At 42.3% G+C, this 24,654-nt stretch overlaps 1 protein-coding gene across 1 annotated transcript in view; it reads right to left on the bottom strand.

Moving 5' to 3' along the window:
- NFE2L3 (nuclear factor, erythroid 2 like 3) overlaps nucleotides 1-24,654 on the bottom strand; it is a 38,197-nt gene that overhangs the window by 7,926 nt on the left and 5,617 nt on the right. Inside the window, exons 3-4 of the mRNA XM_032642412.1 lie at nucleotides 5,286-5,453; nucleotides 620-703 (exon numbers count right to left, since the gene is read on the bottom strand). Of these exons, the coding sequence (XP_032498303.1) occupies nucleotides 620-703; nucleotides 5,286-5,453 (252 nt within the window). The remainder of the gene's footprint in view (nucleotides 1-619; nucleotides 704-5,285; nucleotides 5,454-24,654) is intronic.

The raw sequence follows: 24,654 nt of genomic DNA on the forward strand, positions 1-24,654 counted from the left end.
ACCTAATACAGTACTTGTTCTTCTCTTGTGTTAATTCCTCTATGTAAGTAAGGATATGCTGTTGGCTACGAATAACTTCCCTTAGTTAAATAATGCAGGCAATAGAATACATGATGTGAGCCCAGGTGAGAATATGCTATGTCAGGAAAGATCTGTTTTTTGAACATCATGGGAAATTAGAAAGATTTATGTTAGTGTGAAAGCAGGTCTTGTTATTCAAAAATTCTAATATCTTACTAGTGAAACAGTCTTAACTGCAGGGAGAGAGGTATCTAAAAGCAAATTGGACCAGCATAAAGTGTAATGCCAGAAAAACTAAGGTGTGCCTTAGTTTGTCAAGTTGTGTACTGCCGTTTTGATTCAATATGGATTTTATGAATTTGATTTTATATCTTTATGATTATTTGGAAGGGGGAACTATACATATTTGGCTAATTCTCCAAAGAAGTGTTTCTATAAGAAGTAAATCTTAAGTCTGTGCTTAAATAATGCACTAGAAACCGTTATCTAAGTATTAGTTTAAACTGCTATGTATCCTAGGTAATAAGGTTGTGTTTATTCACAGAGAGATCACTGCAGATATTTTTCCTGCAAGGATAAAAGCCAAGATTCCCATTACCTCCAGTGGATTTTCAGGCTGTGATGAAAGCAACTGAAATAAGTCTTCCAGAGAGAAAAATGTGTCTGTTCCATTTCGATGTATCTAGAAAAAGAAGGTGCATCATTCACTTAAACAACTGAAGTGGTTGACTGGGGCTTTTAGGCTTAATCTGGAAAGGGTAACCAGGTGTTAACATCCATGCTGGATTTTTATCTCTAGTTTGAAATTTTTACGTTCTATTCCTTTTTTAGTACTTAGTATTTTAACATCCTGCTGTAAACAACCTTTAACTTGATGACTCCTCTATTCCTGCCCTAACCGTTCTTCATCTTATGTCTTTAGCTTATATTCTTAGTTCCACCTTATGTGTCCCTCTCCACCCAACTTTCCAAATTGATAACAAGATATTTAGAGTTACCAAAGTTCTGTCAACTTCTTGTTATTGCTATGTCTCCTGCCTTAAGGGTTTAAGTTTGTTGAAGGGTTTAAGTTTGTTGAAATAATTACTTTGATAGTTCTCTGGAGTGGCTCCAGGAACTCTTTAGTCTTAAGTGATAGTTTATCTCTCAAGCTTAATGTTTTCCTTCAGCCCTGTCTTATGGCATTTATTACTACTGATATGCTATCGGTCTGTCATTTTATAACAGCTAATCTTTTTTTCTCTTGGGTAGTTTTAAAGATTTTTTTTCTTAGTCTTTGTTGCCCTGCCATTTCACTGTGATATGTCTGGGATTTAACTTACTCTGCTTGGGACTCTGTATTCCTCTGAGACATAAGATCATTTTAATTTTGGATATATTCTGCCATAAACTCTCTGAATACTGCTTCTCCTTCATACTTCCCTGCCTCTCCTGGGACTCCTATTAGAAATAATTTAGGTTTTTGTATTCTATCACTTTTTTCTTTTTATATGTAAAGGTGAGCTCGTCTTTGTTGAGAACAGTTTCTATAGCAGTGACACATACCAAGGGTTTATGATCCAGGTTTTATACTTTTCTCTGCAAGGACCAGTTCTTCTTGGGGACTCTTCAGCCTTGGTGCCTGATTGTCTTAAATTCTGGATTTTGAGATCCCTCTTTGCTGCTTGTATCTGTAGAGTTCTGTGTCTTGCTTTTGAGTTCACTTATACATGTGAAGATATTATGCATTCTGTCTTATCCAGGATTTGTGCATCTGATGTGTCAAAGGGATGTCTTTACATGTTAGCAAGTTCATATTCCTGACTCGTGCTGTGTGTAACTGCCATCCCCAACTTTTTACTTTAGGGGTTTCTTTCTCTGTAAAATACCTTGGGTTCTATGAAGCCATGTTTTCAAGGCTTCTATTTCTATGGATGCTATAGGACTTACTTAAGGTAAACTGGTTAATAAGATTTCTTGTTCTTCTTTAACCGGCAAACGACACATTCTTACATTCTTAGTGGGTAGCAGACTTCTTCACCAGTTGGATTATTTAAAATGATTCCTAGTTAAGAAATTTCATAAACCTGATTCATCAGTCCTGGCCAGCCATTGACCAAAATCTGCCTGATGGTCACAAGTGTGTGAGAATGAGTAACAACATCAGCACAAATCTGCATTCCTGCAAAAACAATCCTTAACTGGAGGTAAATAAATAACACTTCATAGAAAAGAAACCCTTAATATGTAGAACATACAAATATGATGTATGAAGATCATTCTGCTTAAAATGAATTATGGACTGATCCTTAGTCAAAGATGTGTTTCATTAGATACCTGTTTTCCTCTTCAGTGCCCCTGGAGATAGAGGTCTGAGGAGCTAGCCCCCTGGGTGATCCACAGGAGACAGAGGCAAGAGATGGGAGGGTGCAAGGTGTGACAGAGTCCCTTAGACACCTCATCGAGCTGTATTTCTCCCCTTTCTGCTCTTGAGGGTGGTATTGGCTGTGGTGGCTTCAGGTAACTGCTAGTCCATGGGGGGGGGGGGGCTTCCTTCTTTCTTTGTGTTTCCCTTAAGTTTAACTGCCTTTACCTCTTAAAAAAAATCTCATTCACTTCTCTTCAGAATCTCACGGGCTGATGCCTTCTACTTGAGGGCTTTAACTATGGACAGCATTCTGTTTGCAGTCATCCTCCTTCCTAAATCTTCACATAAAATACAAACAGTTCTATTTTTCCTCAAGAATTCACTGCATTTTGAACAGAGATCACTAGGAGTTTATACCTTTTAAAAGATAAAGCAATATATAAATTCAACTTGTCTTTAGTGAGAGGAAAGTACCTTCAGAGCAGTATATATTCCTATATATACTGTGTATTTTACTTCATTAACAGTTAGCCAAGTCCAGGCTTGCAGTGGGGCTAGAAAGAACTTACTGTTAAAGAGTGAATTATGTCAGTCATCCTAGGTATTTTCAAATGCTAGTGATTCACTTTGGTCACAGACAACTCCCTCCTAAGTAACATATCTCAGTACGAGAGCAGACGCGTTGTTAGACGCTTCTACAAGAAATGTATATAATTGTCATGTCATGTTCTAAGTGATGTGTTTCTAGAAGGTTTTGTTCAAATTGATGTTTGTCTCAAGTCAAATTTTAAATTCTGAGGAAAGCTCCCTACTTCATCTATCTCTTCATTATTATTTAACGAGTGCCTGTTATCTAGCAGTGATAGTAACTACCTTAGTTACTATAGGTAATTCTAGAGAACACAGTTGCTACTTTTCTGGGAAGTCTGGTGAAGGGGTGTAATTGCAAAGACATAACCAAGAGCATAAATCTATACACAGTGAAGTGGTAAAGAGACTCGTAAAAACATCTTTTGCCTCAAAAAAACTTGGGAGGCATTCAGGAAAGTGAGCTGAAATGTCTCCTTCAAAACAAATATGGTTCTTTCAGTGTTCACTGGCACTGATGTGTGTGTATAAGCAGGTGGTAAAGCCACAGGAAGGTACATGAATTACAAGGAAAACACAAGGCCTGGGGAGAACAACAGTGGGTAAGAGCAGAGGCAGATGGAAACACCTGCATTTCACAGTGAAATGCCAGGCTGCAATGGGATCCTCAACTGTAGGTCATAAAAGTGTTGAACAGCCTGAGAGGTAAAGTGAAAATGGGAGGGTTCCTTGGGGTGAGCTCCCCACTGTGAGACTAGCAAAAAGGGACTTAGAAACCACATAGAAACATGGTGTGTTTAGGGAACACAGCAGATATGCAGCCAGAGCTTGCCTGAAAAATGAGGGCAAGAGGCCAAGCAAGGGCTTGTTAGAGAAGTGATTGGACTGATAAAGGTGGTGAGGTGCAGGTTTCCAGGGCCAGCACGTGGTTGAGAGGCCACCTGGAGGTGGGGGTGCATGTGTCCTTGTGAAGAGAAGAGCAGGTGAAGGACTCCCAGCTGGGCGGTGGGGTCTCTCCAAAGAACCTGTGATGTGAAAGAGCCCATCCAACAGAGAAGCAGTTCTAAATAACATCCTACAGTCCAGGGAAAACAGTTTCAGGCTGGCACCAGTCAAGGAACACCTTTCCTAAGCTCCTACCACCCATCACACCTTCAGCTCCAAGACGGCTGGCTGTACAAGCAAGGGAGGAAGAACTGGGGAAGAAGAGAAGCTGGCCACACACACCCCTTTCCACTCAGCCAGGCTTTGAGGCTGCAGCAGGGATAGGTGGGGAAAAACTAAATTTCAGTTCAGTTTTTAACACTGGTTATATTTATCAACTGCTGCACTGGGATGACCGGAGAGAAATTTTTGTCTTATTATCTAGAAGTCACAGGGTCTGTCCCTAGAACAGCTTAGAACAGGCTGGAGGGGGTAGGGGGTGGGGGGCGTGGTGGGTGGGCAAAGGGAGCAGAGCTGTTTTCTAACTCCACTGTCAATCGTGATGTTCGGTGTGATGTTACATAGGTAAGGCTACAATGATGGTGGGCTGTCTGAGAAGGGCCAAGGCATGGCCCAAATGCCACCTGGGGCAGTTCAGGGCTGAGAGACCCATCAGGGCAAGACCTGCAAGGGTGCCCGGGTAAGTGTCAAGTGGCTAAAGGTCTGTGGAACCTCCAGACCCGTCTGGAGCATTTGTTTGCCAGGCTTGTGGGCTATGACCTCAGCAGGGCTGAGCAGAATTATGTTCCAAGTGAAAGAAGGGAGAAAGCACAGGCTACAGGAAGAATCCATCCCTTCAGCCTAGCTTCTGGAGTTCATCTTTCTACACACCCTTTTCACTGCTGGTGAGTGTGGTTATAGAAAGGAGCCAAGGAGGTTATCCTACTCGGCCTGGTCAAAGATGCAAAGTGGGCTCCTGGACTGCCCCTTCAGCATGGCATACCAGGAGACTGAGTGAGGACTTGCGCCCGAGTCCCAGCTGACTGAGGGTGATAATGCCTGCAGGGGCCAACCTGGCTGCTTCTGCAAATGGTTGGCTGGTTGAAGATTCCTGGGTTCAGGATGCCAGCCATCTCTTTATCCCTTGCAAACACAACAAAACCTGCTAGCAAGTTTCTGGATGGGTGTCTGTGAGTTTAACCAGATGTAATGTTCTGTGGACTGATTCCTTTGTCAACCAAATAACCACATCCACAGTTTTATAAAAACATGTATTTTCATATATCAGATTTACTTAACGGTAAGGCATACATATACAAAATTCATTCTCAACACAAACTATCAAAAGCCGTAAAATCTACCTTAAAGCCAAAATGGTACGGCCAGGATATTCTAACTTGCTTACCTCGTTTCTAGGTTCAGAGGTCTTTTCTGCTTCCCAGGCAGGTTTATCTGCTACTTTATTTTCATCTTCATTCTTCTGCTGTAGTGATTTCTCCCTCTGGGTTGATGCTCTTTGCTCATTTTCCTCATGCTGGGACCTGTGATCCACAGCTCTTAGTACCTCATTCTCCTATAAAAGGACCCCAAAATGTGCTAAGTACAAATCCGCGTTTCATCAATTAAGTCAAATCTTTAAAACCGTTGTGTACTTAACTGCTCAGTGATCAGGAAAACGCACAAGTCAAAAGCTACGTTATCAAACATTTAATTCTGAAACAAAGGTCAGTTTTGTGTCCTGTCCTTTTTAAGAACTCACTGTGAGACAGGCTGTTCTGATCTGGGTAATTAAAATTATATGCCTTTATAAAGCCCCTGGACTTCAGGGTGGGTTAGAAGAGCTGACTTCACTTTATACATTTCTGTACTGTTTGAATATTTTACAACAAACATGTATTTCTTTTACAATCAGGAAAAAGGTAAATATATTTTTATTTTGAAAAAATAAAGTTAACAATAAAGCTTAAACTAGCATCTCTGATATTTTCAACTATACCTATTTACGCAGATGAGTCCTTCCACCTTTGAGGAGACAAAAGGCAAGAGAATTTTTCTGAACATTCAAATAGTTATTATTTAGCATATACTGTATATTCTGATACTTTCAATTATATTAAAAGTTCTCTGTATAATGTTTCCCCTGTAACATAACATCAAGGCCTCTTAAATCCTTTCAAAGGATCTATTTTTAATTTCTTCCAGCAACAAAACACACTGGACTAATAACTCAAGGACAGCACCACTGCCCCCCACTCTAAACCACATTAGTGTTCATCTTAACAAAAAAAAAGTGAAGGTCAAAGAAATGGAAATCCACAGATGCCAGAAACAAGGAGAGAAATCAATGCAAGAACAGAAAAGGAAGTTGATGTGCTGGTGGCCCACTTGGTTTTACTTGCTTCTCTGTTCACTGTACCAAACTATACAACAAACTCAGCCTCCCTCTTGACACTGGATGCTAGTCTTCCTGCCTCAAATGATCTCTCCGTTCAAGTACTTGATCACAAGGAGCTCGTGTGCTCAAGAACATTGCTTCTGCTACCCTGTCCTCTTTTCTGCGTCAAGTTGTTTCTTGTCTATCAGCTGATTCCCATCAGCCTACTAACACACAATAACACCTCCCATCTTGAAAAGTCCCTCCCTTGGTCCCACATTACTCTTTAGATCCCATCCCATTTTTCTGCTCCTCCGGAGAGCAAAATCCTCTAAGAGTCATCTGTCTCTTTTATCTTGCTTTATTTTTTTTCCGATAGCATTTAGCACCAGCTGATATATTTATTTGTTTGTTGTCTATCCGACTAGTATGCAGATTCCCTGCGGGCAGGGACTCTGCTTGGTTCCTGCTGTATGCCCACTGCCTACCCCTGAGCCTGGCACACAGTAGACCCTTAGTAATAGCTGTTGAATAGATGAACTCCCAAACACAACACCCTAAGACTTTGGTAGGGATCTGATTTCTGATGGGTGAGATACCATAGTCTTGCTCTTTCCTGCAATTAAAACACTGATTCCTATCTAAATTCAGGGAAGAAAGGAAAAGGTAGACTGGTCATCACTCTTTAACCTCAGTCTTTTGCCAAGGGAAGGTTTCTTTTGTTGAACCTTAAGAAAATCTAACTCAAAATTCTAGATTCCTGAGGCAGCTAACTTTGTTTACAAATAAATTTGCTGTTGGTGGGCACTGGAGCTTCTTATCTCTAATTCACATGATCTATTTTAGAGCCATGAAGCAGGGTCCCCTTAATCTGTAATATTTGAGTTAACACATGTGGAGACACACATGAACTTGCAAACATAAGAATGTTATCTTTAACAATATATAAATAAACAATAACAGAGGGAACAGGTGGCTAATACACAACTAGATCAAGCCCATAAGGAAACTGATCAAACTTTTAGAGTGTATGAGAGTTTGGTAACAAAAGTATGTAAGATGGGCCTGCCTAAAAACTCGGGAAGAGGAGAACGGAAGGTAGAGAAATTCTGTACGACTACAAATCACATGGCAAGAAGCAGAAAATAGGTTAAAGGACTTGCCTGGTGGCACAGTGGTAAAGAATCCGCCTGCCAATGCAGGGGACACAGGTTCAAGCCCTGGTCCAGAAAGATCCCACATGCCACGGAACAACTAAGACTGTGTGCCACAACTACTGAGCCTGCGCTCTAGAGCCCGTGAGCCACAACTACTGAAGCCCGCACACCCTATAAAGCCTGCACGCCGCAAGTGTGCCCATGCACCACAACTGCTGAAGCCAACATGCCTAGAGCCCATGCTCCACAAGAGAAGCCACTGCAAAATAAGAAGCCCACGCACCACAATGAACAGTAGCAGCCCCCGCTCACTACAGCTAGAGAGAAAAGCCGGCGTGCAGCAACAAAGGCCCAACGCAGCCAAAAAATAAAAAAAAAATCATAAATGAACGCTAAAATTAGGGAATAAAAATTTGATGAAAATAAGATCAACAGTCTCAAAGCGTCACTCCACAGATTACTTTTTAAACACAAAGAAAAAGATAACACTTTAGGAGAAACCTGGCAAACACCATCTAAACCAAGTGGTCAAATCTATCATCACAATACGGTGATAAACCAAGATGCCTCCTGATACGATATGAAGGATACAATACCACGTCTGTGGTATTCAGCATCTCAGTGTAACGAGGAAACATCAGATAAATCAAAATTGGGAGCCACTTTACAAAATAACTGATTGATGCTCTTCCAAAACTTAAAGGTCAAGAACTGAAATACCTTTTCCAGATTAAAGATAACTTACGAGATTTGAGAACTAAATGCAATGTGTGATCTTGGGTTAGATGCAGACCCAGGAGAAAAAGTAGTTTACACAGGACGTTACTGGGGCAATAGATAAAATCTGAATATGGACAACAGATTATAGTCTTAAGCTTATGTTAAATTTTCCTGATTTTGATTAATTGGTTATAGAAAAAATCATTTTGTAGGAAATACTATACACAATAGCTTCAATTCATCCTTAAATGTTTCAGAATGAAATAATTATATGTGTATAGAGATGTAATTATAAATAGGTAACTCAAACGGGGCAAAATGTAAACAATAGGTAAATCTAAGTAAGGGATATATACTATTCTTACGACTTTAAAGTTTGAAATTATATCTGATTAAAGCTATCCCAAAAATCCCTACATAGCAAAATCACTTTGGCCAGGGCAACAGCAAAAGGTAGACTCAGGAAAACTATTCTTCCATTATAATTTCTGTTCATCTTTATTTTTCCCCCAAAGTATATATAGTCATATCAACTGCTTTACTAATTATTTTCACCTCTTCCTTCCCAACATTTAAATTTATTTCATTTTCTTGTCTAGTTGCTTTGATCATGCTTCCAGAATACTCTTCAATAACAATGGTGATACCTGACGTAAAAGAGAACACTCTTCGCCCCTCTATTCTCAATAGTCTACTACTTCACTACTTCACTTCTGACACCGGATGTGTGGGTCTTCCATACACCTAGCAATTCTGTGACATCAGCTGGGTGTCCTATAATTTAACTCAGTTCTGACACCATCTAATTGGGGATAATATCAGATCCCATAGCTTAAGGGCTCGGTCTCAAAGACGCCACCTCCCCCTTCAGAGGTTAATTCCAAGTCCAGGTTGTCACCTGTGCCTCCCACCAAGTGCCTATAAATAAAAGGTCCCCACAATCCCTCCTCCTCCAGTTTAATTTGCTAGAGTGGCCCACAGATCTCAGGAAAACAGTTTACTTACTAGATTACCATCTTATTACAAAAGGACAAAACTCAGGAACAAACAGATGCCTAAGAGCAAGGATTGTGGGAAGGGGCACAGAGCCTCCATGCCTTGCACCACTCTTCCAGCACCTCCACGTGTTCCCCAACCTGAAAGATCTCCAAACCCCACCCTTCTGGTTTTGTTTTTTTTTTTTTCCCTTCTGGTTTTTTATGGAGGCTTCATTACACAGGCATGGTTGATCAAATGATTGGCTATTAGTGACTTAACTCAGTCTTCAGTTGCTTCCCCAGAGGTCTGGGAGATGGGGTTTAAAATTCCAACCCTCTCATCACTTGGTTGGTTCCCCTGGCAACCAGCCCCCATCCTTAGGGGGCTCTCCAAAAGTCACCTCATTAACATAAGTCAGGTGTGGTTAGAAGGGGCATGTTATGAAGAGGAAGACACTCCTTTCACTTTTATGGCTCTGGAGCTATTTCAGGAACTGAGGACTGAAAGACCAAATACTGTAACAAAAGTTGCTCCCATTGCTCTTAATGCTTAGGAAATTCCAAGGTCTTTGATAGCTCTGCCAAATGGGGACTGAGGGGGAGATGAGGACCAAATACACACTAAATCACATGATCACACCTGACATTCTTTATTTTTATTTTAATGTTTCACCAATAAGGATAACATGCAGTTTTATTTGAGATTCAAGTCTTTTTTAAAGTCGTTCATTCAATCAATACATATTAAGTGCCAAATATTGGGTTGGCCAAAAAGTTTGTTCGGGTTTTTCGTAAGATGTTATGGAAAAATCCAAATAAATTTTTTGGCCAACCCAATACTATGCTATTGATAGATGCTGGGGATACAATAGTGAAAAAAGAATTCTAGACTGCCCCTTCAGAGCTTACATTCTAAAGGGAGAGGGAGCTCAAAATACAAGTGAACTAAGAAAATTTGCAAGTTATGGCAAGTGAAAGAGAGAAGAGGGGGCCCTCCTTTAAAAGACTGGTTAGGAAAAAAAATAAAAATAAATAAAAATAATAATAAAAGACTGGTTAGGGAAAGCCTCTCAGGGGAGGTGATATTTTAGCTGAGATCTAAAAAAAGAGAAAGAGCTGTGTACAGAGGAGAGAAATGAATACATTCCTGTTACCATAACGTATTTGATTGGTTTCTTAATGATGGATATTTAGATGTTTCCAGTCATTTCTTAAAAAAAAAAAAGATACTAAAATATCCTCACACACACTTATTTGCACTCATGTGCAAGTAGAATAAATTCCTAGAATGTATGCTAGGTCAACAGATAACTTGTATTTTTCATTTGATGGAACGTTTGTGGTAACTTACAATAATCCTACTAACAAAAGTGCCAGTGTGATAGATGAAAACTGGCATCTCGCTGTAGTTTTAATGTCTATTTCTCTTATTATGAATGAGGTTGAACATCTTTCACAAGTTTGAAAGCATTTTTATTTCCTTTTCTGTGAACTATTTGTGGTCTTTTCCATTTTCCTATCTGGGTCTTAGTCTTGATCAGTAGTAGCATAAAATTTTTACTCACCTTCTCCCATTCAGTCTCCGATCGATGCACATATGAAACAAGTGGTGACTATGAAGACAATAGGGGAGAGAATGCCTGAGTACGCCTAAGGATGGAGGCATGAGGAGCAAAAGGGCCAAGGGAGGAAAGTCACAGTCAGAGCAGGAATCTGAGCTTCCTCTGCAGCCACACAGCAAGGGGCAGAAGAGGCAGCGTGAGAGCTGGGGCGAGTCACCCCAGTGCTGAAAGCCTGGTTTCAGAAGAGGGCCCTTTCTGACACTCCAAGCGTCCGTGAATAAGTGGCTATATGATATATCACCCAAACCAGTCCATTTCTGAGAAGGTAAGAGGGTGCTATTAACAATTAAGCTGGACAACAGGCATAAATCAAGACTGTCCCAATGGCCACCCTATCTACGAGGGCACAGGGGAAGAAGACCGCGTGACTGTCAAGAATCTTGGTGGAAGAATAAAAAGCACTGACTGAATGCCAAAGCCCTGGGGAAGACAGATACTTTAACTTGCACAGCCTTAGTTATTCAGTGAGTATTTTTTTTAGCTAGTCCTTCACTTATTCATTCAACAATCATTTACTGACAGCCTACTATAAAGCCAACAGCAACAGGTGTAGTAAGAAGTGACGGACGAGAATTTCCCCAGGTCAGCGTAACGCACATGGTGCTGTGCAACCCAGACGACAGCCCTAAGCTGGGCCTTTACGGAATGCCTCGCCTACCCAGGGCCACCTCACCCAGGGCCACACACTTCCCAAGGCACCCACATCCAAGGACTGAGCAGGGAGGGCCCAAAGGCCTGGCCACCTCGGCCCATCACGGGATAACTGTGATATGCCACTTTAGCCCCAGAGCTCCTGGCTTTGTCAGCCTGCTCCACAGCTTCACTTCTGCCTCTGTCCAATGTGCTTTCTTATACTTCCTTCCGCAGCTGTAAATCCCAAAGGTATTCCCTTAGAAACATCCTGCGCACTAAACTTGGGCTCAGAGTCCCCTTCTCAGAGAACCCAATTTGTGACAGTCAGTAATCTGCAGGGGGGAGAGGGGTGCAGACACCAGGATCTCAAGGCAGGGAGGGGTGGAAGGTCCAACATTATAATATTTCTATTTAGAAAGTGAAAACGGCCTATTGCACTTATAGTATAATTTGCACAGTCTGCAAGGCCCCACGAAAGCCTTGCGGCTAGGAAGGCTCAGGTCCAAAACAGGCTGAGTAAAAGAGGCCCATCCTACTCATACCAGCTATGTGACCTTGACCCGTTCTGACCCTCAGTTTCCGTGTCTGTGATGTGAAAGGGTAATATTTCTAATTCACATTTTAAGGAATTAGTTGAGAAAAAGCATTTTATACATTTTAAGATGCTGTACAGACATTAATCACTACTCCTTTCTACTGCTTTTTCATTCTGAAGAGTTGCAATTAATAACTGGTGACAACTCAATCGAAACCCCAACAGAAAGTGAGTCCAGCCCTTAGTAGCCAGTAATTACTACCTCTTTGCTCTCTTCTTTTCCTGTCTTCCTCAACTCAATGACATGGAACTGAAATAGACGGTACACGTGTTTTATAAGCACTGTTGTATATACTGGAGATTTATGGCCCCTGCCCTTAAAGAATGGGTTAGCTAAACCCATTATTAGGTTACTTTTTATTTGTGTGTAGGTAGGTGATTTTTACTCTCGTGGGGCTGGGACTCAATTAAAAAAAAAAAGGAGAAGAAGAAAGTTTCCACGCTCACCACAGGAAGCCATCATAAACTTGTGAGCTGGGGTGTTTCATCACAACTAAACACCCAGGGACTTGTACTGAACCGGCAGCTGCTGGTAAGGCAGGCCCTGCCCACCACAGCCCTGGCTGTTGGGAGCTGACCCACCCCATCCTCTGCATGGATACAGAACCTTCTCAGTTTGGGCCCCTTAGCTAAAACTGGGTTCTTCTGTCTCTAAAATCCCATGGCTTCTAGGGTTTCTCCTATGACATTTCTTCTGCTCTACGTAAAATTAAAATTATTTGGGTCTCTTCTTTCCTACTGGGCTGTAAACAGCTTTAAAATTTTTTTATTTTATTGGGTTGGCCAAAAAGTTCATTTGGTTTTAGGTAAAAATAAAACACACTTCATTTTCACCAAGAACTTTATCGAACATATTCATTAACCAAACGAACTTTTTGGCCAACCCAATATATTATAGTTGATTAACAACGTTGTATTCATTTCAGGCGTACAGCAGAGTGATTCAGTTATACATATACATGTATCTATTCTTTTTCAAATTATTTTCCCACTTAGGTTACTACAGAATATTAAGCAGAGCTCCCTGTGCTATACAGTAGGTCCTCGTTGGTCATCTATTTAAAATATAGCAGGGTGCACATGTCAATCCCAAACTCCCTAACTATGCCTCCCCCCACCCTTCGCCCCTGGTAACCAGGGCTGTAAACTTCTGACACCTGTCCTGCAGCTGTGAACTCACCTTTGCCACCAACACAGGGAGCAGAGCTGAGCCTGGCATGAAGGTTTTCTGAGACAATGAAGGTAGTGGGAAGGGGAAGAAAGAAAGAAGCAAAGCTGGGCTTTTCTGCTCTCTTTGCTAAGTCTCTGAAGCTCCTGATAACTGGCAACATGATTTCTGAGTCTGTACTTACTCTACTGTATTGGGACCTGAATGGTATGATGGAGAATTTGACCCTGAAAACACTCTTTGTGAACAGTCCCAGCTGGCTTAGCTGGGCCTTTCATTTAGTCATCTGGGGTAGGAAGGACTGAGACCTGCTGTGACCTTCAGGGCTGGATGGACCTTCAAAGACAAACAACAGTGCAGGGCCTATGAGAAGGATGACATCAGAGGGACAGGGGTGAAGGCCAAAGAATTCTCAGGCCCATCTCTAGGCTGGAGGCAAGCTGGAGTCATCAGGTCTAGAGAGAAGCAAGGAGCCAGGTAAAGAGAGACTGTGACCTGTCTGGCCCGGGTGGTATCTAGCAGCAGTTTATAATAATTAGAGCTCACACTTACTGAGCACTCACTGTGGGCCAGGCAACACATACATGATCTCACTTAAGTTGCTTGGCATCCCTGTAAGGTAGGTACTGTTGTTATCTCCTCTTACAAAGGAGGAAACTGAGGTCCAGGGAGGTTAAGCAACTTGCTTTAAGTCACAGAGCTAGTAAGTGACAGGACCAGGGTTTGGCTGCAGGTGCTTTTACTTGATAGCCAGCGCTTGGACACTGCACTGATTCTTGTTTGCCCCTCCAGGTCCCCGCATGTACCCCAGAAGCTGACCCCTGCAAACTCCGGGGCTCCCAGCAAGTTTCACCAATGGGAGGCTGCAGCAGGACACTGGAGGGGGCTGGGGAGAGGGGGGGAGAAGCCCAGGCATTCCTCCCCGTATGCTGGGCTCCGGTAGTCACCGGGTGTCCCAACATCCCGGTCCGCTCCTGTGAGGAGTCATTCACTGAAGACTCTTCATTTGAGCCACTGGGGTGAAGCGTGCCTTTGGTGGGGATGCCAACTGCACAACCACCCATGCTGGCTCCCACTTGCTTCACATAGTTGAGAACAGCAGAGGTGGGAAGAGCTCATGCCGCCCAAATAAAGCAAGTTCCTCTCTGTCTGAATAGCACCGTATCAGGCAGAACAGCTAGCAACAGTGCAAGGCGCTGATCTTACTTGGACTGCGAGTCCAACAAACCAACTGAGAAAAAACGTATCATGAGATAATTGGGGTTAAACACCGACTGGATATTTGGTGATAACAATTTTTTGTTGTCTTTTTTAGATGTGGTAATGGCATTGTGGTGATGTTTGGAAGAGTCCTTATATTTTAGGGATGTACACTAAAATATTTGTAGAAGATTTTGGGAGTTGATGAAGGTTGTGGGAAGAGTGAGAGAGGAACAAAACCAGGCTTTCCTCTTCTCTTGGCTAAGTGCCTGCAAAGAGCTGGTACAAGAATCACAAGAAAATGATGTCTGGGACTTGTTTCAAAATAATAAGGGGAGGGCCAGGGGGAGTGACAGATGACCTAAGACTGTTAAGCTGGTGACAGGGACGGGACTCCATTATCCAATCTCCACTCTCTCCCCTTATTATATGTGCTGGAAACTTTCCACCATAACATGTGATATAGACTAAACTCACTTCTGAAGGCCCCTGGAGAAGACAGGGAGGCAGCTAGAAAACGGGCAGGCGTCCTCCACGTGGTCGAAACAGCCATGCAATGTGACTGCCCACCAGGAGAAGCTGGGTATGAAAATAACCAGTTTCTAAACAGGAGCCTCAACACCTAGGACACAAGGGCATGAACGCCAACCTGCAGGCTTTGCTTTTAAAAGGAGCTGCTTCTCCTGCAAGTCACCCCTGGTGCAGGCTGAGGGACCGGGAGAGGGTGGGGCAGGGGAGCAAGAGAGATTCACTTATGGTTCATTTAAGGCTAGATTACTCCAGCAGGCAGGACAGGCCTACTGGCTTTCAAAATGCATGATGTTTTTGTATTTTCTTTATAATAGAAAATTTCAAGCACATAAAATAAACAGAAAGCAGAATACAGTAAGCCCCCCAGGTGCCCATCACACCCAGTGGCAACAATTACCTGCCATTCTTATATCACTAATACTGCCACCCCCTCCCCATCACTCAATTATTCTTTCAGTTTTTAGGCAGGATTTACACCGGCCAGAAATGCATAAACTTTAGCTGTACAATTCTGACAAATGGAGGCACCCATTTAACTCCCACCTCAACTGTGAGGTAGAACATTTCTACCTCCCCAGAAAGTTCTCTGCTATTCTTACATTTTTACCTTAGCATTACCTGTTCTAGAACTTAAGCACGAGTTAATTTTAAACTGCACTTATTTGCAAGTTAGTTCTGCATTCATAATTAGTTTCGGGGGCAAGCTAGTTCCCCAACCCCAGCAAGGAACTAGAGAGATCTGGCTTTAACTTTAAAACAACAGCTGGCGTCCCACAGTGAGAGACTGAGCGAGGAGGCTGGAGCTGCTGCTGGACTGTGCGCTTGCGGGATCTTGGCTCCCAGGCCGGAGGTCGGGCCCGAGCTCCTGTGGTGGGAGCTCCGAGTCCAAACCGCTGGACTAACAGAGAACCTCAGACCCCAGGGAATATCAGTCGGAGTGAGGCCTCCCGGAGGTCCTCATCTCAGCACCAAGACCAGGCTCTGTCCAACTGCCTACAAACTCCAGTGCTGGAGGTCTCAGGCCAAACAACCAGTAAGACAGGAATACAGCACCACCATCAAAAAAAAAAGAAATAACAAAAAAATTTGTCACAGATGAAACAGCAAGGTAAACCCCTATAAGACGAAATAAATGAAGACAAATAGGCAACCTACCTGAAAAAGAATTCAGAGTAATGATAGTAAAGATGATCCAAAATCTCAGAAACAGGGCTTCCCTGGTGGCGGAGTGGTTGAGAGTCCGCCTGCCGGTGCAGGGGACATGGGTTCGTGCCCCGGTCCGGGAAGATCCCACATGCCGCGGAGTGGCTAGGACCATGAGCCATGGCCGCTGAGCCTGTGCATCCGGAGACTGTGCTCCACAATGGGAGAGGCCACAACAGTGAGGAGCCCCGCATACCACAAAACAAACAAACAAACAAACAAAATCTCGGAAACAGAATGGAGAAAATACAAGAAACATTTAACAAGGATCTAGAAGAACTAAAGAGCAAACAAACACTGATGAACAACAGAATTACTGAAATTAAAAATACTCTAGAAGGAATCAATAACAGAATAACTGAGGCAGAAGAACGGATAAGTGAGCTGGAAGATAAAATGGTGGAAATAACTGACAGGGAGCAGAATAAAGAGAAAAGAATGAAAATAATTGAGGACAGTCTCAGAGACCTCTGGGACAACATTAAACGCACCAACATTCGAATTATAGGGGTCCCAGAAGAAGAAGAGAAAAAGAAAGGGTCTGAGAAAATATTTAAAGAGATTATAGTTGAAAACTTCCTTAACATGGAAGAGGAAATAGTCAATCAAGTCCAGGAAGCACAGAGAATACCATACAGGATAAACCCAAAGAGAAACACACTGAGACACATATTAATCAAACCATCAAAAATTAAATACAAAGAAAAAATATTGAAATCAGCGAGGCAAAAGCAACAAATTACATACAAGGGAATCCCCATAAGGTTAACAGCTGACTTTTCAGCAGAATCTCTGCAAGCCAGAAGGGAGTGGCAGACCATATCTAAAGTGATGAAAGGCAAAAAGCTACAACCAAGATTACTCTACCCAGCAAGGATCTCATTTAGATTGCACGGAGAAATCAAAACATTTACAGTTAAGCAAAAGTTAAGAGAATTCAGCACCAACAAACCAGCTTTACAGCAAATGCTAAGGAACTTCTCTAGGCAGGAAACAAAAGAGAAGGAAAACACTTACAATAACAAACCCAAAACAATTAAGAAAATGTAATAGGAATATACATATCGATAACTACCCTAAATGTAAATGGATTAAATGCTCCAACAAAAAGACAAAGAATGGCTGAATGGATACAAAAACAAGACCTGTACATATGCTGTCTACAAGAGACCCACTTCAGACCTAGGGACACATACAGACTGAAAGTGAGGGGATGGAAAAAGATATTCCATGCAAATGGAACTCAAAAGAAAGCTGGAGTCGCAATTCTCATATCAGATAAAATAGACTTTAAAATAAAGACTATTACAAGAGACAAAGAAGGACACTACATAATGATCAAGGGATCAATCCAAGAAGAAGATATGACAACTGTAAATATATATGCACCCAACATAGGAGCACCTCAATACATAAGGCAAATGCTAATAGCCATAAAAGGGGAAATCGACAGTAACACAATCATAGTAGGAGACTTTAACACCCTACTTTCACCAATGGACAGATCGCCCAAAATGAAAATAAATACGCAAACACTAGCTTTAAATGACACATTAAACAAGATGGACTTAATTGATATTTATAAGACATGCCATCCAAAAACAACAGAATACACTTTCTTCTCAAGTGCTCATGGAACATTCTCCAGGACAGACCATATCTTGGGTCACAAATCAAGCCTTAGTAAATTTAAGAAAACTGAAACCGTATCAAGTATCTTTTCCGACCACAATGCTATGAGACCAGATATCAATTACAGGAAAAAAACTGTAAAAAAATACAAACACACACACACACACAAAATACAAACACATGGAGGCTAAACAATACGCTACTAAATAACCAAGAGATCACTGAAGAAATCAAAGAGGAAATCAAAATATACCTAGAAACAAATGACAATGAAAACATGACAACCCAAAACCTATGGGATGCAGCAATGGCAGTTCTAAGAGGGAAGTTTAAAGCAATACAATCCTACCTCAAGAAACAAGAAAAATCACAAATAAACAACCTAACCGTAAACCTAAAGCAATTAGAGAAAGAAGAACAAAAAACCCCCCAAAGTTAGCTGAAGGAAAGAAATCATAAAGATCAGATCAGAAATAAATGAAAAAGAAATGAAAGAAACAATAGCAAAGATCAATAAAACTAAACGCTGGTTCTTTGAGAAGATAAACAAAACGGATAAACCATCAGCCAGACTCATCAAGAAAAAAAGGGAGAAGACTCAAATCAATGGAATTAGAAATGAAAAAAAAGTAACAACCGACACTGCAGAAATACAAAGGATCATGAGAAATTACTACAAGCAGCTGTATGCCAATAAAACGGACAACCTGGAAGAAATGGACAAATTCTTAGAAAAGCACAACCTCTGAGACTGAACCAGGAAGAAATAGAAAATATCAACAGACCAATCACAAGCACTGAAATTGAAACTGTGATTAAAAATCTTCCAACAAACAAAAGCCCAGGACCAGATGGCTTCACAGGCGAATTCTATCAAACATTTAGAGAAGAGCTAACACCTATCCTTCTCAAACTCTTCCAAAATATAGCAGAGGGAGGAACACTCCCAAACTCATTCTACGAGGCCACCATCACCCTGATACCAAAACCAGACAAGGATGTCACAAAGAAAGAACTCTACAGGCCAATATGACTGATGAACATAGATGCAAAAATCCTCAACAAAACACTAGCAAACAGAATCCAACAGCACATTAAAAGGATCATACACCATGATCAAGTGGGGTTGATCCCAGGAATGCAAGGATTCTTCAATATACACAAATCAATCAATGTGATACACCATATTAACAAACTGAAGGATAAAAACTGATGATAATCTCAATAGGTGCTGAAGAAGCTTTTGACAAAATTCAACACCCAGTTATGATTAAAAACTCACCAGAAAGTAGGCATAGAGGGAACTTTCCTCAACATAATAAAGGTCATATATGAGAAACCCACAGCAAACATCATTCTCAGTGGTGAAAGACTGAAACCATTTCCTCTAAGATCAGGAACAAGATAAGGTTGCCCACTCTCACCACTGTTACTCAACATAGCTTTGGAAGTTTTAGCCACAGAAATCAGAGAAGAAAAAGAAGTAAAAGGAATCCAAATCGGAAAAGAAGAAGTAAAACTGTCACTGTTTGCAGTGACACACTATACATAGAGAATCCTAAAGAAGCTACCAGAAAACTAAAAGAGCCAATCAATGAATTTGGTAGAGTAGCAGGATACAAAATTAATGCACAGAAATCTCTTGCATTCCTATACACTAATGATGAAAAATCTGAAAGAGAAATTAAGGAAACACTCCCATTTACCAACTGCAACAAAAAGAATAAAATGCCTAGGAATAAACCTACCTAAGGAGACAAAAGACCTGTATGCAGAAAACTATAAGAAACTGATGAAAGAAATTAAAGATGATACAAACAGATGGAGAGATATACTATGTTCTTGGATTAGAAGAATCAACATTGTGAAAATGACTATACTACCCAAAGCAATCTACAAATTCAGTGCAATCCGTATCAAACTACGAATGGCATTTTTCACAGAACTACAACAAAAAAATTTCACAATTTGTATGCGAACACAAAAGACCCCAAACAGACAAAACTATGTTGAAAAAGAAAAACGGAGCTGGAGGAATCAGACTCCCTGACTTCAGACTATACTATAAAGCTACAGTAATCAAGACAGTATGGTACTGGCACAAAAAAAGAAATATAGATCAATGGAACAGGATAGAAAGCCCAGAGATAAACCCATGCACATACAGTCACCTTATCTTTGATAAAGGAGGCAAGAGTATACAATGGAGAAAAGACAGCCTCTTCAGTAAGTGGTGGTGGGAGAACTGGACAGCTACATGTAAAAGAATGAAATTAGAACACTCCCTAATACCATACACAAAAAGAAACTCAAAATGGATTAAAGACCTAAATGTGAGGCCAGACACTATAAAACTTAGAGGAAAACATAGGCAGAACACTCTGTGACATAAATCACAGCAAGATCCTTTTTGACCCACCTCCTAGAGAAATGGAAATAAAAACAAAATAAACAAATGGGACCTAATGAAACTTAAAAGTTTTTGCACAGCAAAGGAAACCATTAACAAGATGAAAAGAAAAGCGTCAGAATGGGAGAAAATATTTGCAAAGGAATAAATGGACAAAGGATTAATCTCCAAAATATATAAACAGCTCATGCAGCTCAATATTAAAAAACCAAACAACCCAATCCAAAAATGGGCAGAAGACCGAAATAGACATTCCTCCAAAGAAGACATACAGATGGCCAAGAAGCACATGAAAAGCTGCTCAACATCACTAATTATTAGAGAAATGCAAATCAAAACTACAATGAGGTATCACCTCACACCAGTTAGAATGGGCATCATCAGAAATCTACAAACAACAAATGCTGGAGAGGGTGTGGAGAAAAGGGAACCCTCTTGCACTGTTAGGGGGAATGTAAATTGATACAGCCACTATGGAGAACAGTATGGAGGTTCCTTAAAAAACTAAAAATAGAATTACCATATGACCCAGCAATCCCACTATTGGGCATATACCCAGAGAAAACCATAATTCAAAAAGAGTCATGTACCACAATGTTCATTGCAGCTCTATTTACAATAGCCAGGTCACAGAAGCAACCTAAATGCCCATCGACAGATGAATGGATAAAGAAGATGTGGTACATATATGCAGTGGAATATTACTCAGCCATAAAAAGGAATGAAATTGGGTCATTTGTAGAGACCTGGATGAATCTAGAGACTGTCGTACAGAGTGAAGTCAGAAAGAGAAAAACAAATACCATATGCTAACACACATATATGGAATCTAAAAACAAAAAAAAGGTTCTGAAGAATCTAGGGGCAGGACAGGAATAAAGACACAGACACAGAGAATGGACTTGAGGACACGGGGATGGGGAAGGGTAAGCTGGGACGCAGTGAGAGAGTAGTAGTGACATATATGCACTACCAAATGTAAAATAGATAGCTAGTGGGAAGCAGCTGCATGGCACAGGGAGTTAAGCTCGGTGCTTTGTGACTATCTAGAGGGGTGGGATAGGGAAGGTGGGAGGGAGACGCAAGAGGGAGGGGATATGGGGATATCCGTATACATATAGCTGATTCACTTTGTTGTACAGCAGAAACTAACGCAACACTGTAAAGCAATTATACTCCAATAAAGATGTTAAAAAAATAATAAAAGAAAACAACAGCTGGCAAACCAGGGCACTAGCCCAGGTCCTGCTGCCGAAGCAGGTAACTCTGGCCCAGTCCATGAGCTCTTCTGGGCCTTCAATTCACAGAAAGGCAGTTTTCAGCCAGGCACCCCCTCCATTCACACGTTGCCGGGTAGTCAAAGGTCCTGGGGGAGGAACACCGTGGCTGAGGTCAAGCTTGGGCAGCAAAAGTATCACCTGGAGGTCTTCTAAACTGCAGAACCCAACCCAGGTCCCACCTGAGAGGCTCTGATTCAGCCAGTCAGGGGTGGGCCCTGAAATCTACATTGTAACAAGCAACCCCAGTAATTGATACAGTCACTGGGATGAGAAACTCAGCTCTAAAGAAAGGCTGAGAAGCTCTTCCTTCAGATGAGCCTTCAGGCTTCTGCCTCCCCAACACGCCCAAGGCCTCCTTCATGACCTAGCAGTCTTCCGTTATGTCCTCTGGAAGACAGGACTTTCCTGGGGATTCAACCCCCAGCTCGGGGCACTGAGAGCAAATCATCAGTTGAATATTTATTAACATGCCAGGAATGGTCCTAGTCCTTTAACATACAGCATTATTTAATCCTCAAACTCTCCCAGAAAGAGGTTAATATTCTCCTTTTACAATTTGGATACCACGGCTCATGGAGGTTGCCCAGGAAGAGACAGAGCTGGGATGGGGTGACGACGAGTTTTAGGTGTCAGCGTGGCCAGGCTTTCGTACCTAGAAGTCAATCGAACACTAACCTAGGTGTTGCTGTGAAGGTATTTTGTAGATGTGGCTAACAGCTGCAACCAACCAGGTGACTTTCAGTAAAAGAGATTAACTTCTGTAATCTGAGTGGGCCTTATCTCATCCAATCAGTTGAAAGAAAGCCTTTAAGGGCAAAAGTGAGGTTTCCCCAAGGAAGAAATTCTGCCTCAAGCCTGCAGCATTACCTCCTGCTGGTGGTTTCCAGCTGCCCTAGAGTCTGGATGTGCCCAGCCTCCACAAACACGCTAGCCAATTCCTTGAAATAAGTCTCTTAAACACACACACACACACACACACACACACACACACACATACACACACACCTCATACTGGCTGTGTTCTCTAGAGAATGCTGGCTGATGCCAATGGGAACCCGGGTCCGCCCAATCTCAAAAGGCCGTGCCTTGCTTCTAGCCACTGCCCATACTCTGCCAACCACCACCTGCAACTCAACCAAAAACCACCCAGCTATGTACCTGAGGCTCAGTCTGCTCCAGCTCTCCAGAAGTGTATTTGAATATTAATGCAGATCCTTAACTAGATTTTGAGAATAAATTATTCATATCGAAAGGCTGCCACAAATGGGAGAAGCTTGTTTTTACGTTTTAAGTTTTGTAGTGGGTGGGAGGGAGGCATGGTTTACTCAGTGCTTAAGAACAGTGACTTGTGTATTCTGGGCACGGTCACTAACTTGCTATATCACTTTAGGCAATCCTGAGTTTCGCCACCTGATTAATTATGATGCCAACCTGCAAGTCTGCTTGCCACTGCCCCATCCACTCAAATTGGCATTAAGTGGTCAGATGGCCCATCAGGATTTCGGATATGACCTACTTTCTGGTTGGGACTCTGGCCGTGAAGGTCCCAAGACATATTCAAGCTCACAGCATCTTGGAAGTTCTGCAGAGCCAACGTGGAGGATGGATGAGGGGCGCTCAACAGACGCTGGCTGAACTGGCCTGTGCTCCCAACCCTGTCCCTGGGTGCCATTTGCAGGTTAAAAGCAAAGATCCAGTTTCCACATCAAGACACTGCGGTTCAAAGTAGAGGATGCAAGTCCCACAGAAGAAATGTCACAAAGTGCAATAGGGCTCAAAGGAAAGAACAGGAAGTGCTTGTAGATGAGGTGATAGTGGAGAGAAGTCAGAATTTAACAGTAAAAGACTTGAGAGGAATGAAAGGAGGCATTCTGGGCAAAGGCAACAAAGTAAATGGCAGGAAAGCACTCCTGTCTGGGGAAAAGGGGAGAAAGTTAGAGCGGGAAAGTAGGCTATAGGTGGAGGATCAGAGGGAGATGAGCTCAGCTAGGGGAGCCACACTGGCCAAACGGGGAGCCTTGAATGACAAAATATCAAATTGGTAGGTAACGGGGACCTAGTGGGAAGCTCCCCAGATGAAAATGGTAAGGACCAAGGCGTGCTTTGGAAACCTGCACGTGGCAACGGAACGCACAGGAATAAGTTGGGAAAGGGCATTAGAGAGGCCCCGCTGAATTAACAGCAGCTGCTGACATTATTGAGGGCTTACCACGTACCAACCCTGCTGAACCTGCGTGATCTCTTTTAACCCTCACGACAGCTCCTGAAGGTACTCTTACCATCCCATTTTACAGATATGAGAACCAAGGCACGGGGAGGTCAACAACTGTGCTCTGGGTCATATAACGAGTCAGCGGTGAGCTGAGACCTACAGCTACCCACGCTGGTCTAACTCCAGGCCCGGCACACTGACCACTAGAACAGCCTGCCGGGGTCTGCTCGCCGGTGCAGATTCTGAGTTGAGCTGAGAAGCAGGGGGAGCAAAGAGGAGACTCATACACCGCAGAGATGACCTCTCCGTAACCTACTACTTCGGGTGAAGGGGGCTGACTGGGAAGAAGTCTGGAGTAAGGTTGCTGGGGGTTGTGGCACATCAAGCCAGCAAAAAACCCCGACTTCCTCATGAACTTATACCAAGTCCTTCTGCAAATGCCACTACACATAGCCTAGCTGCTTCCAGGACGGCTGACTTCATTTTCAACAACTGGAGTATATACTTGATAAGCAAGCCGAACACCCCAAGAGGTGCCAGGAAAGAGAGATGGTGACTGCGTAACAGATTGGCTTGAGTCCCTTGAAATTCATATGTTGAAGTCATAGCCCTCAGTGCCCCAGAATGTGACCTTATTTGGAAACTGGGTCGTTGCTGACGTGATTAGTTAGGATGAGTAGGGTGGGCCCCTAATCCTATATGACTGGTGTCCTATAAAGAGGGAAATCTGGCTACAGACATGTGTACAGGGACAATGCCATGTGCAGAAGGCAGAGACTGGGGTGATGCAGTAGAAACCAAGGGTTGCCAAAGATTGCCAGCAAACTACCAGAAGCTAGGAGCGAAGGAACCCTGCTGAGACCTTATCTCCAACTTTTTGCCCCCAGAACCGTGAGGCAATATATTTCTTGTTGTTTAAGCCACCTGGTTCGTGGTACTTTGTCGCAGCAGTCCTAGGACACTAATGCAGTGACCCATGCCATCCTTTCCAATAAGACGACCATAGGTGCATCTTCACTGCATATTTTAGTAAGTAAAACAAAGTCTACTGTGAAACCTT

The sequence above is a fragment of the Phocoena sinus genome, chromosome 9 (assembly GCF_008692025.1).
Source record: "Phocoena sinus isolate mPhoSin1 chromosome 9, mPhoSin1.pri, whole genome shotgun sequence".
Taxonomy (NCBI): domain Eukaryota; kingdom Metazoa; phylum Chordata; class Mammalia; order Artiodactyla; family Phocoenidae; genus Phocoena; species Phocoena sinus.